Below are 15,988 nucleotides of genomic sequence, written 5' to 3'. Positions count from 1 at the left end.
TTAAGTGTCTGCTCGCGCCCGACTGCTTTTTATTGTGGACCCGGAGTCCTCAAAGAAGAAGGGAGTGATGAAGGGAAGGTGGAGATGAGGGTTTATTTTTTCATTTCCCCAATGTGGGAAGGAATGAAAGACGTTCATTGCACCTGCTCAGCAAATAAGCACGTGACCCAAAACTTTATTCGGGCTCCGTAGCAATCATCAAATTGAATGTTTCCCCTCCAGTGAAAGCAAGCGAGAGTGATAGGAGGAGGGACTTGGAAAAAGATCGAGGAGCGGAAGGAGAGATGTCAGCATCTTCTCTCCTGCTTACGACCCTTGCGATACGTCATCACTGACCTGGAGAAATTCACCCCTGTACAGAGTACAGGGCAGAGTCCTGGTGTCACTGGGCACCCAACCCTAAGGAGCTCTGTGATTCATCGCAGATCCGGAAGGATGAGTAAAATCCACAGTCGTAGTACATACAGTAGTTGCTGAAGTGCTCAAATTGGACTTAGGTCTGGGTGGGTGTCTGCCTTTAATAAGCGGTTCGTTGGGTTTTTACTTGAAGGAACTTGAGAAATCTTGTCAGTTCCCAGAATTAAAAACCCTTTTTTGTTGTCCAGATCTGTAGTCATTTGTAATACGTCTTTAATTTTTAGTCACAGGAAATAAGTGACCATGGTGCTCAATAGTTTGGATAAGATGATTCAACTCCAGAAAAACACGGCTAACATTCGGAATATCTGTGTTTTGGCTCACGTAGACCATGGTAAGAGCCCTTTCTAAATAGCTTGTTTTCAGTTCAGTAATTAATTAAGCTTGTTTTCAGTAATGACACACGTGTTATTGGAGTGATGCTAAGTTGGAAGTCTTATTTCTTTTAAAAGTTTGATGTGGTAGAACACAGCCAACTGGGGATTGGTGTTCTAGATAGTATACTGTGTTTTTAAATGAGAAGTTGAGTTTTTGTTAAGCTATCAAGTATTTTTGAAATGGCTTTCTAATATAACACCTCTATAGTCTTAACATAATGTTCTCAGAACCTGTGTTCTAAGTTCAGGGTTCTTTGCCCACTATGTCAGAGGTAGAAATTTATGAACAGGGCACCCCCTCAGCTGTAGAGGTGATTTGGGGGTTGAGGCAACACAGAGTGAGACAGGCAAAAAGTCGATGATAAGGGTTGAGAGAGCTGGAGAGTCAGGAAGCTAGGAATGGGTTAAGAAAAAATAAGGCTTTATAGCATAATTAGTATTAGAGATGAACCCTGAAGGGTGATTCAAGATGGCAGATGGGGACACTCATTTCAAGGGGGAATAGTGTCAGAAGGGGAGAAAGAAATGTATGTGACCAGAGGCTGGGACACAAGAGGGCAAGGTGGGCTGACCCATGGTGCTTAGCTCCCGATAGATATTGCTTTCATGCCACAGCATCGCCTCCTGCTAAGCCTGCTCTTGATTTCAAACTGCCTTTTGTTCACCCAGTCACAGCAAAGATAGGAGGTGGGAGTGTGAAACAAAACCTATATGCCATCCTGAAAGTGAGGGAGGAGGAGATAAAAGTGAAAAGACAGGCTATGCTGTATCTTAAAGACCCCTTCCTGCCAGCAAGGCGCTAGGATAAGGGTTGTTGTTTAGTCGCTCAGTCGTATCTGATTCTGCAACCCCTGCACTGTAGCCCGCCAGGCTCCTCTGTTCTTGGGATTCTCCAGACAGTAATACTGAAGTGGATTGCCATTTCCTTCTCCAGAGGAGCTTCCCCACCTCCCAGGGATTGAACTCACATCTCCTGTATTGGCAGGCAGAGGCTTTACCACTGAACCACCAGGGAAGCCCCTGTGTAAAGTATGCCTCAATAAAAAAAGTTTTTTTTTTTTTGTTTTTTTTTTTCCCGCTTTACCAAAGCTAACATTTTAATGGGAGAGACAATTAAATCAACCAGTATGCGCCACGTTGATAGGTTAAGCGTTATGAATGAAGTTAGCAGGGTGATAACACTATATACAGACGAGGAGACAGAAGACTATCTGGATAAGAGTGGTCAGGAAACCATCACTTCAGTAACATTTGATGTTATGTGGCAACCTGGATGGGAAGGGAGTTTGGGGGTGAATGGATACCTGTATGTGTATAGCTGAGTCCCTTTGCTCTTTTTTTTTTTTTTTTAATTTTTTATTTTTCAGTGGGTTTTGTCATACATTGATATGAAAAAAAGTTATTGGACAACTTTTAAAGTGAGGTTGATCCATAGGGTTGGAGATACAGATTATAGCACTGTGGAGTGCTAGAATCTTTGCCCTTCCAGACAGTGCACTGTTCAAAAGTCTAGTTATAATGCTCATTGTGTCTTCTTTCTTTTACTGTAGGTAAATAGGAAATACTTGGTAAAGAAGTTCTTATGGTTAAATGTTAAATATGTAGATGCAGTTTACCTACCTCCCCCTTTAAGAAAAGAAGTCTATTTAAATTAATATTGTTACTTTAACAGGAAAAACTACTCTGGCTGACTGTCTTATTTCTAGCAATGGAATCATCTCCAGCCGCCTGGCAGGCAAGGTATGTTATATTTGATATATATTTGCATTTCAGTAAGTATTAGCAAATCTACAATGCGATGAAGCATTTGTTGTGTTCATAAAGACTCCAAAAGTATAGAGCATAGTTCATGCATCTAAGAGACTGGCAGTCCATTTAGCAAGATAAAATAGATTGTTGACAAAAAATTATTTCTGTATTGCTTTTATATTAGTTTACATTAATATTTTATAAGTGCAAGAATGAGCTTTTGCAGCAAGTCAAATGATAACCTGGCACAATTGTGGAAGATTTCACAGGTGGAATAGATGCTTCACAGCAGGAAATTATGTGGATAAAATGGTTAAGGCTAGTTTGTTAGTTGCACTTTATTTGAGTGGAACATTTGCCTAGCAATTACTGAGAAAGGAAAATGTGCTGGTACAAAAAAATGTATCAGATTATGATGATCTTGAAGGCTAACCTGAGTACCAAAAGAAGGCTTCTGAAGTATGAGGGTCATGAGGAAAATCGTGTTTTAGGAAATGAAATGAAAAAGACCTTTGTTTCTAGCTGTGAATTGAAAGGACTTGGAATGATTTATTTGTAGTAGAAAAATAAAGATATTCCTTCCTTCAGTGAATTTAAGATATAGTCAGCAGGATTTATCCATTGATTGGTAATACAGAGAAGAGGAGATCGAGAAGCAAAATTGAATTTGAAAAGTAGACCTGAGATACTAAAGGAAGAATGGGGCAGGTTGGGTCCCCAGGAAATTGGCCCAAGATAACTGTCTGAGTGAGTGAGTGAAGTCGCTCAGTCGTGTCCAACTCTTCGAGACCCCATGGACTGCATGGTCTACCAGGCTCCTCTGTCCATGGGATTTTCCAGGCAAGAATACTGGAGTGGGTCACCATTTCCTTCTCCAGGGGATCTTCCCAACCCAGGGATCGAACCCAGGTCTCCTGCGTTGTAGACAGATGCTTTACTGTCTGAGCCACCAGGGAAGTCCTGACTAGAGGAGGCTCTAAAACTGGGTGGAATAAAGTGTTTTTATTTTTCCTACTTGAGAAGTTAGAACAAGTACAATAACTCTGTTGTAAGTAGATGAAATAATAAAGCATAAGTTAATGAAGTAGAAAAGATCAAAGAAGCTAAATTTGTTCTTCAAAAGATTCGTACAACTAACAAATATGATACAGTAATGATGGACACATCATTATACATTTAAAGAGTGAATCCTAATATAAAGTATAGACCTTAATTGATAGTAACGTATTGATATTGGTTCATTGATTATAATGTACCACACTGCATACAATTTAAGATGTAAATAACAGGGAGGGAACTGTGTGTAGAATCACTTAGGAACCTCTTTACTTTCCAGTTATTCTAGAAACTTAAAATTGCTCTAAAAAGAAAGTCTATTAATTTAAGAAGAATTACTAGCAATGTAGACATTGTATGATTATCCTGTATTATAACTGATAAATAATCTAGAAACTGATCAAGGAAAAAGGAAAGGAGAAAGAACTACATGATACTAGGCAAGAAAAATGCTGCAGAGATTTAAAAGGTAATAATAGTGGGACCTAATGAACAACCTCACAGCAATAATAAGCCTAAAAATTTAAATATTGAAAACAAAAGTCCACATCAGTTCGTTTTAACGTTGCATTTTTGCAGTTGAGGTACATGGACAGCAGAGAAGACGAGCAGGTCCGAGGGATCACTATGAAATCCAGTGCCATCTCTCTGCATTATGCGGAAGGTACGTCGGTCTGCGTTTCACAGAACAGTGGTTTCGTATCTTTTGTGTCTTCCTTTCTCTTTCCAAGTCAGTTTCACGCCTCAGGTTTTTTTGCTTTACCTTCCACAGACTTCATTCTGGCCTTTCCAGATGATCAATTTTCAGATCAGAGTCAGACTGTCCATACTTGGGTACAGATGGGGGCCTCTGACTGGCTTGAGGGCAGAATCACTGACAGTTCACACCTGCCCCCGTTCACCCAGGTGCTTGTGAAGATATCTTCTTTGGGAAGGTCTGGAGTCATAGGACCCTGGCTCAGTCTTATCGTCCCATTTCCTTGCTGGGTCCTTATTCTGTCCTCTGGCCTGCCTGTTAGATCTAGAGTCTTATTTACTTTACTCTGCGTTGCCATGGTCACTGTAGCTTTTATCCACAGATCAGGATGCCACTCTGACAGTAATACTTTTAGAGATTTGTCCGACAGACATAGTCATACAAGCATGCGAGATGTAAGTTCATTGATATTCACCCTAATGTCTGTATCAATGAAAAGAATGCCTTAGTGTCTGTCTTTGGAAAATAGTTCAGTAGAACTGACACATGCACGCTGTGAAGTGCTGTGCAGCTCTTCCGACAGCTGTGTGATCATATAGAAAAGATAAAGTCAGAGACAAAAAGCAAGTTGCAAAGTGAATACTTACAAGACACAAATGTGTTTTGATGATAAGAATATAGCAAGTATGTAGATGAAAGTGTCTGGAAGGCTGTATACCAAAACCGTAACCATACTTATCAGGGGCTGGATTATGTGAAAACTCACAGTTTTCCAAATATTTATTTTGTTCTGCTTGGAAATGTTACACAACATGTGAGTTTTGATAAGTAGAAGAAAGTAGTAAAGATGTATCTCATTTCCCTGAAGGCCTGGCCTGTGGTTTATCCTTCAGTGTCGTGTCTCTGACACTAACACCAAGGGTTGTGCTGTGTGGGGCCTGACTCTTCTCTCTGAGGTCAGTCTTTAAAACAGTTTTGAACTAAACCAGTTTTGAAGCTCTTAGGTACATGAATTCCCAATGTATTTAAAGTAATGCCTTAATTTTTAAAAAACTACCTCTCACATTTTAAAGAGTATGTCCTAATTCTGTGATCCAGCAAATGGCTCAGTGGTCAGTTTTTTTCCTATCTCTCCATATTTTTATGAACTTGAAGAGCTTAGAACTTCATGGACTATTCTTTAAGTAGTCTCAAAAGGCCTATTGTCATTTCTACTCTGTAGCCATTCTTTATACTTGTGAACAAATAATTGCTATCACAGAACTTCTAAAATGAAGGTTTCATTCTGATTCATCTTTTTAAAAATTTTTTTTTAATTTACAGGTTTTATATGTGTGGTAGGAAATTCAGTATGTAGAAAATTTATAGTAAAACACAAGATTGAAATAAAAATTACTCTAGTTTTTTTCCCCCAGTTATTCCTTTTTTTCACATTTAATCCTGTCATAACTGTGCATGTGTATGTGTGTACTTGCAAGCTGAGAGGTAGGTATCTAACTTAAATCCACCCCCCCCCACCCCAGCCCAAAGAGTTAACTACTTATTCCAACATGAGTCTCATTTGATTATTAAGTACTGTATCATTAGTTCTTGGTGTGGTGCTGGCGTCAGCACCTCTACATGAATGAGGCAGTCTGGGTGGGACTGCTGTGAGCCAGAGAGTAGACTTGGTCCACCCGTGAAACACGGGTGGGGGCTAGTGCTTTTTAGCTCCAACTGATGGATACCCTGTGTTTTTCTGTTTTGTTTTGTTTTGTTTTTTTCAAGAAAAGGCATCAAGATTTTTGGTAAATTCATCCCGTTTTTAAAAGAACTGGCAATTATTAAAAAATGGTAAAGTACAGTATAGAGCTTTGTATATATATTGTAGTGGGCTTTCACTAACAGGCTTTCAGTTTGTACTTCAGGCATATGTGCTAGCTGATAGCCTGGTTCAGGGGGACACTCAGTATTTACCCAGGAGGCAGCCAGGTAGCTTAGATGTGCCTCAAATGTGGAGATCAAGGATGTGGGGGCTGTCTGCAGACAGATCCACTTCTAAGGTCACCCCTCTGTACACACCTCCAGGAAGTGAAAGTGTTAGTGGCTAAGTTGTGTCTGACTCCTTGTGACCCCATGGACTGTAGTCTGACAGGCCTCTCTGCTCATGGGAATTCTGCAGGCAGGAATACTGGAGTGGGTTGCCATTTCTTCTTCTAGGGGATCTTCCTGACCTGGGGATCAAACCTGGGTCTCCCATATTGCAGGCAGATTCTTTACCATCTGAGCCACCAGGCAAAGGGGTCTGCGGTTATGGGCAAGTAGAGGGTTTCAGCTCTGTGACCCTCTGGTCTTCATCTCTAAGACTGGGCCCTGGGGACACCGACTCGTGCCATCCAGATGCACATGAGGCCAGCACAGATCAGTAGCCACTGTCGCTGCCAGACAAGTAAACATTCACTCGTGTTTCTGATCACTGTCTTTTTCCTTTGGGACCAGGCTTGGAGGATGGGGTTCCCTTGTCCCTAGTTTGACTAAAGGTCAGATATTTTTTCCTCTAAAGGTAATGGGTACTTTACTTTGTGAAGCATTCAGATGATTTAAGATCTAAGAAGGTGGGTGCACCGCGTTTTGACTCTGAGCTGCACGTCTCGTCTGCGTGATTTTGTTTAATCTTCCCGGCAATCCTGGGAAACGGAGGTTCTCCTCATTTTACATGTTCGCAAAACGGAGTTCAGAGAGATTAAGAGGCCTTCCTAGAGACAGAGTAGTTAGCATGTGGCAGTAGTCCTGCATAATGAATGCGTGCTCAGTCGTTTCCGACTCTGTGACCCCATGGACTGTAACACTCCAGGCTCCTCTGTCCATGGAATTTTCCAGGAAAGAATAATGGAGTGGGTAGCCATTTCCTACTTCAGGGGTCCTGGAAACCAAGTAACTATTAATACATTTCCAGCCTGTTTATTTGGATCAGGAGTCTCTCAAAAGTCATTCAGTCTAGGCCACCCCTGACTCCCCCTTCAGTGAAATTCTCTGCTGTCCGCCAGGGGTTGCTCTGGCTCCTTAAGGGCATCTCTTGTGGCATTACCCCCATCTCTGTTGTCTTTGGTCACTGCCCAGAGTGGAGGTCACGTGATCTGACTTCTCAGTCATCTTGTCCCCGTGTTTCTCATCCCTGCCCCAACCCCTCACCATTCCCTTCCTGACCACACCTTTTTCTGAAAACTTTCCAAGGTAGACATGTGTCCCTCCATCCTCAGCGTCTTCTGTCAGTTTTCCCTCCTCCCCCTGCCTGGCTGTTTTCTAGTCACTGCTCTCTTGTCCTTCTTTTGAGTGAGTGCTGTTTATTCTGTCATACCCTGTCTGTCCCTGGGTGAGAACATGGGATCACCCTTCTCCTTCTTCCCTGGTTCTGGTTCAGAGTTTAGTTCTTCCACCATTGCTTTAAAGCACCGTCTCCTTCGAGACTCTTACCATCTATCCAGTTATTCTCCATCCCTTCTCACCACCTCAGCTTCCGGTTACAGTCCCTGGTCGCCATTCATTAGTGACTTTGGCACCTAGTTCATCATTTTCCTTTCTACCCAAATCCACCAAGGTCACTTTTCCTGTGTCTGAAAAAGAACCTCTTCCAACAGCTTGAGCTTGGCTTCTCAACAGTAGTGATGTGTACACCTCTGCTTCACCCACCCACTGGCATGGCTGCTTTCTGCATTTTAATATCACCCCTTACTGGTTCTCTGATATTTCCCATTTAAATACTGCCTTCTCCACCATCTTTAGTTTTCCAGCTCTCTCACCTGTGTAGCGAGGGACCCACTTGACTTCAGGAAGCCCTTCAGTCTCTTGTGCCCCATTAACATCCTTCATTTCATCTCTGCCTCCTACTATCCAGACTTGTCGTTTTCTGACAGTCTTGCTGAGACCCTCAGTGTGTCTGCTGTCTCGGCCTCCTGTCCTCCCAGTAAAACTCTAACCCTTGGTGGAGCTGACTACACATTTTCCTCGTAACCTTGGGCTGGGCTCTCGACTTCCCGTGTGTCCTCTGTCAGACCTTGCTCATTCTCTCCCACTGGCGCTCTCTTAAACCCACTTGCCTCTTCGAGTCCACCTCTCAGTCCCTCTCCCACAATCTCAGCAGACATTTGTCCATTCTATTTTACAGAGAAAAGGAAAATTTTCTCAGCTATTTGCCACTACCCCTCAAAATGTAATATAGTGTCTTTGCTTGCCTGCTGTCACTGTGAATGGCTTGTGCTCTGGACTTACCTCCAGTGTCCCGGTGCTGTCAACTTTTAAGCATGTTCAAGCCTCTCATCTTAAATTGTGTGTATTTGTGTGTAAGACTTAGACAAAAGTGTACCGCTATTACTCTTTCAGTGACCCTGAGAGCAGGCCCTGTGCCTTACAGTAATGGCACATATTAGCAGTGTGAAATTGAGTGAAACATAGTTGGTCCTTGATCTCTGACTTTCTGTCTAGGGTCATATGAACAAAGAGAATTTCCAAGTAGATTGCAGAGGCTTAAGACATTTACATGGGTTCCAGGCAGTGAACATCAGTCTTTTTTCACTCCAGGGTTTCTTATTCTGATTCTGAGCCAGATGAACAGACAAGTGTTGTTTCCCCAGTTGCAAAGTCTAGAGGCACCTGTGACCTTTACAGGAAGTGACTAAGCTGATCAATAAACCTGGGTATGTTTCTGACTTGTGACTGCTTTTGTGACCTTGGGTAAATCTCTTCCCTTTTGGGAGCTTTAGCATGAAAGCTAAAATGAAATGAAGGGTTGGGCTATGGAAATGCAGAATGATTTCGAGAACCTCACAGCTTTTGTTTTATGTGACAGAGCTTTTCTTCAGTCATTTCTTAGAAGCTCCCCTGCTCTCAATTGCTCGAGGAGGAGGGTTGCATACCTGCACTGCTCAATATGTGTTTTCAAATCTCATTTCAGGCGATAAGGAGTACCTGATTAACCTAATAGACTCTCCAGGCCACGTGGATTTCTCCTCAGAAGTGTCCACGGCTGTTCGTATCTGTGACGGGTGCATCATCGTAGTGGACGCTGTGGAAGGGGTCTGCCCACAGGTAGTGGATGGTAGCCTGGAAATGTTTAACTAGTTAGAGAAGGCAGGGGGAGAGGAGGCACTCACCATCAGTGACGATGTGGCACTTTAGACATTTCTGTGACACTGGAAAGCTAGTTTCCATTTCACATTCCATAGTGTTCCAGTCTGTGGTGGAGTTAAGTCACCTGAGTTCTGAAGGGCTATTAGAGAGAATGACTTTAAGGTACTTTGACATGTCTGTGGTATCCTCTGGGAGAGGGACTCAGTGGAAATGAGAGAGGCATGTAGGGGATCTGGGGGCTTTCCTCCAGTGAAAGAGTCTGTCAACTGTGAGGGATTGTTAACAGCAAAATTCTGAGCTGCTTCTCCCTTACGTGGAAAAGTCTCTTCTGTTGGTTTCCCAGTCTGCAGGCCCCCTCACACTTAAACACATACTCTCTCCCTTCCTCCTCTTTCTTCCTCTTCCAGATTCTTAATCTGCACTTTCTTACCTTTCCCAGCAAAGTTCAGATAGTTCTCCCTAAGGGCGGAGTGAACATACAGCTCTGGTCAGCATGAAACTCAGAGTGGCTTTCTAATCTGTTTTAAAATAATTTTTCTTTGACACCTTATGTTTTTTTCTTTAAAAATGTTGTCACCTTTGTGTCCTACTTCTTATTGTACCATCCTTTGTTTTAGTGATTTTTAAAAAGAAGAGTAAAAAGCTTACATTACAACCATACCTCGGAGATATTTCAGGTTTGGTCCTGAGCCTCTGCAGTAAAGTGAATGTTGCAGTAAAGCAGGTCACGTGAATTTTTTTGGTTCCCCAGTGAATATACAAGTTATGTTTATACTATACTGAAGTCTCTTAAGTATGCAATAGCATTATGTCTAAAAAAATGTACATACCTAGATTAAAACAATATTGCTAAAAATTACTTAACTTTTTCTGACCCTTCATTGAGTTGTAAAAGTAACATCAAAGATCACTGATGGCAGATCACAACTATATTAATTATGAAAAATGTAAAGTATGAGAATTATTGAAATCTGACAGAACAACAAGAAGTGAACAAATGCTATTGGAACACCAATAGACCTGCTTGATGCAGAGTTCTCAGACCTTCAGTTTGTTAAAAAAAAAAAAAAAAGGAGGGGGGGAGCAACATCTATGATGCACAGTAAAGCAGAGCACAATGAAACGAGGTTTTCATGTAGAAATGGAGAAAATCTGACCATTCCAGGAAGGTGTGCTGTACTTACTCTCTAATTTCTCTGATTGCCTATAAGTGCACAGGTCCTGCATCCAGAGAAGCAAAACCTTAGTCTGTGTAGTGTGCTGGGTGTCCTGACAAGTTAAGTTAAATTAACAGATGTGACTTCAAAGTAGCTGAATAGTGGTTAATGCTAAGAAGTGGTTTATGATCAGGAAAGTGTATACAGGGAGCCTCTGGGGCCATACTCTGTTTTTCTACCTGTGTGTTACAGCATGAGTGGTTTTTTTCTTTTTTAATGATTATTCAACAAACTGTGTGTATTCTTGTTTGTGTTTAATTTCACAAAACTCTTACTATCTTATACACAATTTTTATTTATCAGTCTTAAATAAATTGTCAGTTCCATAAAGGCAAGAACAATTTCCTGCCTGCAGTTCTTTGCTTCTGTGTTATATATTTTTGACTGTCTAATGAATACCTGTGTCTGACTGGCATGGTCTGAGTTGTATGTGATAAAGGAGCATGAAAATAAGCTACTTATTAATCAGGATTTTCTAATGTGTGCTTGAATTTAAATCATGAGCTTTACATTTTCTTTTCTGTTTTAATCAGACACAGGCAGTTCTGCGGCAAGCCTGGCTCGAAAACATCCGTCCAGTTTTAGTGATCAATAAGATAGATCGCTTGATAGTGGAACTGAAATTCACCCCACAGGAGGCCTACTGTCACCTTAAGAATATATTAGAACAGGTATTTTATCCTTTATTTCGGTACTTTAAAAACTGTGGCTCAAAGGAGAGTTATAAGGAAGTTGCTAGGTTGAGTATGAGGCTTTGCTGCAGAAAATCCACTTAAATGTGTTGGAGTCATCATACTGCAGCAGGGGCAATAGAGCTAGCATCATCTTAGGAGTTGCCTCCATCTCCTGGGAGCATCCTGAAATAGAAAACTTGGACAATGGGTCTTAATGTTCTCTTGTTTAAATTCTTGTGATTGGGTTTGTAAGTGAAGCCAATATTAGGAAACTCTTTGGCTTTTTTTATTACCTGTATTTGGGTGAAATTTTACCAAAGCTTTCATTCATTATTTATTCAGCAGACATTACCATAACTGTATGTTGAATACTTCATGCTAAGGATTGTGAATGTAAAGACAGACAGGTCAGAGTCCCTATCTTCAAAGATCTCACAAAAAAAAAAAAAAAAAAAGAGATCTCACGATGGGGTAAGGGAGAAAAACACGTAAAAGATGTTTGGGGAACAATGAGACAAACCCTAAATATGATTTGAGAGCATAAATGAGGCCTGCCTCACCCAGAATGGGTCAATAGGAAGGGGAGAGTTAGGGAGAGTCTTATAATAGGAGTCTTGAGATGGAAGAAAGGTAATGTGTGCCAGGGGAGAATTATGCCAAAGGCCTTCAAGAGAGAAGAAATAACATATACAGATTCATTATATAAAGGAAAGAAAAACATAGTGCAAGTTCCATTCAAAGAATGTAAACTATTAAAGAACTATTGAAGTTACAAGTGAAGAACTAGATCAAGTACAGTAGTGATGAGAGATGGGAGTAGAAAGGAATACAGTTTAGATTCTGGTGAACCCTGCATGCCATGTGTGGAGGTTTGAAATGTCTTTTTCAAGACAGTGGTGCACCATCGATGAGACCATGTTGAGAATGTTTGTTTGCTACAGGAAAGAAATGATAAAGGTAGAGCAGTGAGAAAGTCTGGGTCAGTGGATCCAGTTCCCTGAAGAGACAGGCACGGTACAGGTGGAATACTCCTGCCCTGCCGCGGAAGGGGCAGTGTTTGTAGAGGTGGACTTACAAGTTGGATGATGAGAAGCCTGCAGGCTCTTTGAGCAGTAGATTCTGTTTTCTCTCTGAGGTAGGAAATAAGATTGGTCACCTAGGAGTGAGAATCTTTGGGGCTTAGAGATCAGGAAGAGGGCCTGAAGAGAGGGGTGAACAGTTCAAACATCTGACATGAGAGACAGAGAGGGAGTTGACAAAAGTCATAAACTCAGACTGTGGGGCTTGGAAACCAGGAGTTCTAGTGACACCTGGCCCTCATACTGAAAAACAAATTGAAGATACGACAGATCAGTGTTTGCATTAAAAAAAGAAATGACCTTCCAAAAGCCTTAGAATTTAGTCTTACTGGGTATTGAAATAAATGGCTGATAACATGTAAGTTAATGATTGCTGTAAACACCAGTTCCATCTTCATGGGCTTCATGGGAGTCCAGACTGTGACTTAGGAGTCTAGACTTAAGGAGAATTAGACAGTGTGTCTCCTGTCATGGGCGTGCCTTGCATCCGAATGACCTTCTGCCGTTTTGCCATCTCTCCTAGATTAATGCACTCACAGGAACTCTTTTTACTTCTAAAGTGCTAGAAGAAAGAGCGGAGAGAGAGGCTGAATCTCAGGTGAACCCGAATTCTGAGCAAGGAGAGCAGGTGTATGACTGGAGCACTGGCTTGGAGGACACGGATGACTCCCACCTGTACTTCTCACCTGACCAGGGGAACGTGGTGTTTACAAGTGCAATAGATGGGTGGGGCTTTGGGTAAGTCTTTGACTCTACTGAAATCTCTCTGTGGATTCTGTATACAGCTGGTGCTTTAATTAAACTTTTTATCTTGAGGTATCGTAGATTCACGTCCAGTTGTAATGTATGAGAATACAGGAGTGTTCTCTTCCTCCTTTCCCCAGTGTCCCTCCAAAGGCACTATCATGTAGAACTGTAGTGGAACATCACAGCTAGGCTAGTAACATTGATAAAATCCATCACCCCAGCGCACCTTTGCGTTGCACTAACATAGCAACACCTACTTCCATCCCACTCCCAACTCCTCCTTAACAACTAACTGCCCTGCATTTCTATAACTTGTCATTTCAAGAATGTTATAGAAATGTGCTTGAACAACATAGAATGTTTTCTAGATTGGATTTTTTTCAGCGTAGTTTTCTGGAGATTTGTCTAAATTGTTGCATGCATCACTGGTTGTTTCCTTTTCATTGTCTACTCCTATTCCATGGTATTGGTTGTACCACAGTTTGTTTAAATATTTACCCATTGAAGGATGTCTGGGTTTTTTCTGGTTTGGGGCTACTGTGAGTAAAGCTGCTATAAGCATTCATGTGTAGGTGTTTATGTGAACATAAGTTTTCATTTCTCTGGGATGAATGCCTGGAAGTGCATTTGCTGAGTGCTAGGGATGTTATATGTTTGATTTTTAAAGAAACTATCAAATTGTTCCAGCGTAGGTGTACCATATTCTCACCAGCAATGTGTGGTGATCCATTTCTCCACATCTTAACACTCATTTGGTATCATCACTATTTCTGTTTTTTCTTTTTTTAGCCATTCTGCTAGGCTAGCCATGTGCTGTTATGGTTTTAATTTGCGTTTTCCTAACAGCTTCTGAGGTTGAACCTTTTCATGAGCTGATTTGTCATCTATCTATCCTCTTGGGTGAAATGTCTTTTCATGTTCTTTGCCCACTTTGTTTTTGTTCAGGTATAATTGACTTATATCATTATATTGATTTCAAGTATACAAAGTAATCTATCTTTGTACATATTGTGTAAATATTTGTTTATATTTGTATATAGATGATCACTACAGTAAGTCTAATTTCCATCACACTACATAGTTAGAAAATTTGTGTGTGTGTGTGAGATGAGGATTTTTAACTTTGATTCTTAAGAACTTTCAGTTACACAGTGCACTATTACTAACTTTTCTTACCATGCTATATACATTGCATCCTATGACTTATTTTATAACTGGGAGTTTCTACCTTTTGATCCCCTTCAACCATTGTGCCAACCCTCTACTCCTTGCCTCTAGCAACCACCAGTCTGTTCTCTGTATCTGTAAGATGCTTGTTTTTTTTTGGTTTTGTTTTTTAAAGCTTCTGCATGTGTAAGTGCACACAGTATTTGTTCTTGTCTTACTTCATCTGACATATCTCCTAATGATCTCGAGGTCTATCCATGTTGTTGCACTTGACAAGTTTGCATTCTTTTTTATGGCTGAATACTATTCGTGTGTGTGTGTGTGTGTGTGTGTGTGTGTGTGTACACACACGCACACACCACATCATCTTTATCCTTTCATCTGTGAATGGACACTTAAGTTGTTTCCATGCCTTGGCTATTGTCAGTAATGCTGCAGTGAAGATGATGTGATGATTTCTTAAACATTAGCCAGCCACTGAGTGGCAGAGCTGTTGTTAAGTTTAAAGACTGCCTGGCACTGCAATTCATGCTTTCTTACCATGGTACTTCTGTGGGATCTTCACTGTGGAACATTGGGACCCTTGTTTCCTCTCATTGCTCTTCTGGATATGTATGTGCTCAGGCCAAGTAGTAGTGATAGCAGTTTTGAATGTGCTAGGTAATTGATTACATTTCTAACCACAACCATTGCTTACTCATGGAATCAGAAAATTCAAAGGGTTTTTTACCTTGAGAAAAAATGTCTTCGACTTGCGTAAACAGTTGTGGGATATAATGAAATTTCCTTTAGTTGTGGGCTTAACCTTTCATATAGTTTATGGGGATAATAGAACCAGGAATAAGGGACCAGGTGAAACCAACCTTGGTTATTTCTCATCTCCCTTTTTACAAGAACTTACTCTTCAACTTCATTTTGACTGAACACATTTGCCTGGGGCGGCATAATAAATTGTAATACTGTAATTTTTTTGTGTTAGTTTGTAACAAATTATAGATTCCTTGGTTTACTATAAAGATCATATCAGACTTAAATACATTCAGATAATGGATTATAGTGAAAATGGAAGTTAACAAGCCTGAAAATTTGTAATTTTCATATGTAGTTGATGACTTACCTTTATCAACTTTCTGGTCCTCAGTTTCTTCATTTGAAAAATAATGTAGGTCTAAGATAATGTCTAAGAGTTTCTTTGAGCTAAAAAAAGTTCAGTGATTCATTCAGTCATATAAGAGAGTCAGACCTATTGATTTCTTACTTTGTAAGCATTTTGTTAGTGAGCCACAAGGTGGGGGGCTTGTCCGTTTCTAGTACTTATTTTCATAAATAATTGAATATTTTATGTGAATTTTAGTCTAAATCTCATGAATTAGGGGGAGTTGATCATGGAAGAAGGAATGGGGAGAGATTTGAATGAATGAAATCAGGGGAACTTCAGTATCCCTCATAACTTTGGACATTTTTAACTTACTTTCAGTCAATAGATCAATTCCCCTGTATTAGACAGTGTCATCTTTGGAGATCTGCTAGTGCCTGTTCTCAGCTAGTTGACATGTTCAGTTTAGTCACTCAGTCGTGTCCAACTCTTTGTGACCCCATGAATCGCAGCATGCCAGGCCTCCCTGTCCATCACCAACTCCCAGAGTCTACCCAAACTCATGCCCATTGAGTCAGTGATGCCATCCAGCCATCTCATCCTCTT

General features: G+C 40.9%; 1 protein-coding gene across 2 annotated transcripts in view; it reads left to right on the top strand.

The window, feature by feature from the left end:
* The window catches only part of EFL1 (elongation factor like GTPase 1), a 118,109-nt gene that overhangs the window by 246 nt on the left and 101,875 nt on the right, over nucleotides 1–15,988 (top strand). The window contains exons 1-7 of one of the 2 annotated variants that reach the window (XM_065906464.1): nucleotides 254–503; nucleotides 642–751; nucleotides 2,467–2,534; nucleotides 4,179–4,263; nucleotides 9,227–9,360; nucleotides 11,153–11,290; nucleotides 12,896–13,110. In XM_065906464.1, the coding sequence (XP_065762536.1) occupies nucleotides 661–751; nucleotides 2,467–2,534; nucleotides 4,179–4,263; nucleotides 9,227–9,360; nucleotides 11,153–11,290; nucleotides 12,896–13,110 (731 nt within the window). In that variant the 5' untranslated portion in view covers nucleotides 254–503; nucleotides 642–660. Of the gene's footprint in view, nucleotides 1–253; nucleotides 504–641; nucleotides 752–2,466; nucleotides 2,535–4,178; nucleotides 4,264–9,226; nucleotides 9,361–11,152; nucleotides 11,291–12,895; nucleotides 13,111–15,988 lie in introns of those variants that run through there. The other variant, XM_065906463.1, reaches the window with a different exon arrangement.

This window comes from Muntiacus reevesi, chromosome 15, assembly GCF_963930625.1.
Source record: "Muntiacus reevesi chromosome 15, mMunRee1.1, whole genome shotgun sequence".
Classification (NCBI taxonomy): Eukaryota; Metazoa; Chordata; class Mammalia; order Artiodactyla; family Cervidae; genus Muntiacus; species Muntiacus reevesi.
This window is presented reverse-complemented; position numbering and strand designations above follow the sequence as displayed.